Source organism: Pteropus vampyrus, unplaced genomic scaffold (genome assembly GCF_000151845.1).
Source record: "Pteropus vampyrus isolate Shadow unplaced genomic scaffold, Pvam_2.0 Scaffold72, whole genome shotgun sequence".
Lineage (NCBI taxonomy): Eukaryota > Metazoa > Chordata > Mammalia > Chiroptera > Pteropodidae > Pteropus > Pteropus vampyrus.
The window spans coordinates 4,483,101-4,486,402 of record NW_011888853.1 but is presented as its reverse complement, the minus strand read 5'-3'; the positions used below and the strand labels follow the sequence as shown (position 1 = coordinate 4,486,402).

Below are 3,302 nucleotides of genomic sequence, written 5' to 3'. Positions count from 1 at the left end.
ACCCTAGCCTTATAGGGCTTCCAGGTAAAATACAGGACACGCAATTAAAGTTAAATTCCAGATAAACGACAAACGGAACTTGGGGTGTGCTCATACTAAACAATTGTTCTCCGTTTATCTGAAATTCATAATGAACCGGGATTCACAGCCGTCCCTGTGAATCCACACTGTGGCCTTCCTGCAGGCCACCTTGCCCTCTGACACCTGCTGGCGACCTCGCAGCTGTCCTGGGCTCTGTCCATGGCAGCGCAGGAAGCGGGTTGGCTCCGGAGAGCTGAGCCTGGAGGCCTCCCCCGCCGACCTTGCTGTGCCACCAGCTTGGCGTCGCAAGGTGCCACCAGGGTGGCCTCTTATTTCCTGCATCGGCTACACCTGCCCCTCGGCCTGGCCCAGCGTGGGAGAGCCGAGCCCACATCTTCCTGCTCTGCCGTCCCCCGCCCCGTCCCTGTGGCCTCCCACAACGTCCCGAGCCCAGAAGCTAGAACCAGGTGAGTGGACATCACCGTCACCTGCTCCACAGGCTTGGTCGTTGGTTTGTAGGAAGGTGTGGTAGGAACGAATCATTCCCAGTATTCCTTCCACCCCTGTCGTTTGGGAAGAGAAACTCCAGGCTTAGCCTTGTGCTGGCTGCCCGGTGAGGGAACGCCCTCCGCAGTCCCCACAGCTCAGAGGGGCCACGCGAGCGAGTTCTGATCTACAAGTACGGAGGTGAAGAGCGCGATTCTGGTTGTGCCCGCGGACCGGAGGGGCGAGCCCTCTGCTCTCCCTTCCCTGCTTCCTGCTGGCTGCCACGCGGGTGTGAGGTTGTGATGGTGGGAACCGCAACAGCCATCTGAGACTATAAGGTGGAAGCCATATGCGAAGGCCCCAGAGCAACAGCACAGACCTCAGTATCGCCCTGGACTGCTTATGTCCAGACAGCTATTTAAGGAAAATAAACTTCCGTTTGATTTAAACCAATACCATTTGGGTATTTATTACAGTCGCTGAATCTAACTATGATAGAGGGATATAGGAATTTTTAAAAACCTTTCGAAACAATAGCCTGATTTTTTTGTTTGTTTGGGGGTGGGGTGTTTGTTTGTTTGTTTGTTTGTTGCAAAAGCTTAGCTTATTCTTTCTCAGTGCATTCCTTCTGCAAGAAATCTCGCTTTGCTTCATGCAGACAGATGCCTGAGACCAGCTAGGGCGTGAGCAAAAATCAGTTTAAAGTCTTTCGAACCGTGGCTTGCTTTCGCAGAATACTCCTAGGCGCTCGGCGAAGGCTTGGGGAATGAAGGGCCCCTGGGGCTGGCCCCCGGCTGCCCTGACTCACCTCCGCACCCACTCGAGGCTGTGCCAGGGACCTGTTCAAACATCCTGCACGATGAATACCGCAGGCCCCGCCTGCGCAGAGCCTTTGTGAACACACGCTTGCTCAACCACAACAAAGCGGCCTTGCCAGGCCCCTGTGTTATTACTATAATGGCACAAACGTCACATTCATTATCCTTTTAAATGTTTAGACCACTGCAGATAAAGTTAGTGTTCCCTCTAATCCGCTTCCCCCTTGGTTTCCTTGCCCGCCCACCCCGTCCTCCAGGGACCCCTCGGCACCCCACCGACGCCATTGGTTTGGCCTGTGTCCTTCCAGATGTTTTCAAATACTTTTATGCACCTGCGTGTGCCTGGCGCTATGCGACATCGTGCTTTATGTTTTACGGATCCTTCTGTCTTGCTTTTATCACTCGGGAATCGTTTTGAAATCAAGCCGCATCGATGTCTATGGCTCTAATCAGTTCATTTTTACTATTATTTCACATGCTCTCCTTTTAAAGCATCGCTTAACCCATCGACCCATCCGGGACGTTTAAATAGCAAACATTTGTTTGCCATTGTTTTTTAAATGTTAAAATGAACATCTTTGTTATGTGCCCTTCTTGGGCACATAATATGTTTTTCTCTGTTTCAGATGAAAACAGGAGTCGAGTTGTAGCAGTAATAACATGCGCGTGATCAGACTTAACGGTCACTAACAGTCTGTCGTCCAAAGGGCACCCCCTTTGATGATCTCCCCAGCTGGGGTACGTGTGGGTTACCCCGCGACCTCTCCAACACTGACGTTGTAGAACTCGGAGATTTTGCGTTCACCTGTTGGACACGTTCAGGCATCTCGCTGCTGTTTACACTTGAAGTTTTAATCAGTTATTTCTTCTGTGATGATCCAGTTGGGGCCTTCGTTCTGCCCTGGGGTCATTTGTTACTGACGGGCGGGAGTCTGTCATGCATTCTGGCCACTAACGTGTTGCCTCTTACACACGTGAATGGGGCAAACACGCTGATCATCTTCACATCCTCTCAAGGTATCATGTGGTATAGGTGTTTCAAATCTGTTACCGGTGACCTTTCTGGCTCTGCCATTCCGTCCTGTTTAGGAGGCTGTCCCGACTTTAAGGTCATAAAGATGTCCTCCTGTGTTTTTAGCTAATAATTGTCGTTTAGTTGTCTTGGTTTTTTTCCTCCTCTATCACTCCTGGATGCCCTTGGAGAATAGGTCTTTAATATTTCATCTTCCTTTTTGGTTATTGACCTGTTCAGAGTTTTCTCTTTCTTCCTGGGCCAGCCTTGCTAAAAAATATTTTCCTAGAAAAGTGTCCATTTCATTGAGGTTTTCAAATGTGGAGTATTAATTTCTTCCCAATCCTATTTTTAATCTCTTTAATGCTGATGCTGTTTATTTGTGTCTCCTTTCTTTGTTTCTTGATGCTTTTTGCAGAAGGACTGTCTATTTTATTAGTCTTTTCAAAGATTATTCAAAACATCAGCATTTGATTTTATTCACTTTTTTGTTTGTTTTCTGTATCACTGATCTCTACTTCTATTTTCCTTTGCTATATTGTCTTTGGATTTCTTCTGTTGTTCTTTTCTGGTTTCAAAAGTGCATGGTTTGGTTCACTTATTTTTAAATCTGTCTTGTTTTGATATGAGCACAGTTGAGGGGCTACATCTTCCTCTGAGAATAACTCACTATTTGAGAAGTAGCACTTGTGTTTTTATTAAGTCCTTAAGACTGTCATTTCCGTTAGTTCCTCTCTACCTCATCCAAAATGTCCTTAATTTGGCAGCAGTAGAATCCATCAGCCTTGGCCTTTAGAATTAGTGTTTCTGTGTCTTTTTCAAAATTCATTTTCCTACCCCGAAGTCATGAAAAGTGGATCCACAGGTCACCTGGTTATTTTTGTTAATAATGTCGGGGTCACACTTTCTTTATATCACGTGGACCCCTGACTGGACTGTGATTTTTGGAATGATTTTCCTATTAC

The 3,302-nt window shown here is 47.3% G+C and overlaps 1 protein-coding gene across 1 annotated transcript in view; it reads right to left on the bottom strand.

Moving 5' to 3' along the window:
- ENGASE (endo-beta-N-acetylglucosaminidase) overlaps positions 1–363 on the bottom strand; it is a 15,507-nt gene extending 15,144 nt beyond the window's left edge. The window contains 1 exon segment of the mRNA XM_023531638.1: positions 169–363. Coding sequence (XP_023387406.1) covers positions 169–363 — 195 coding nt within the window.
- Positions 364–3,302: the final 2,939 nt, after the last annotated feature.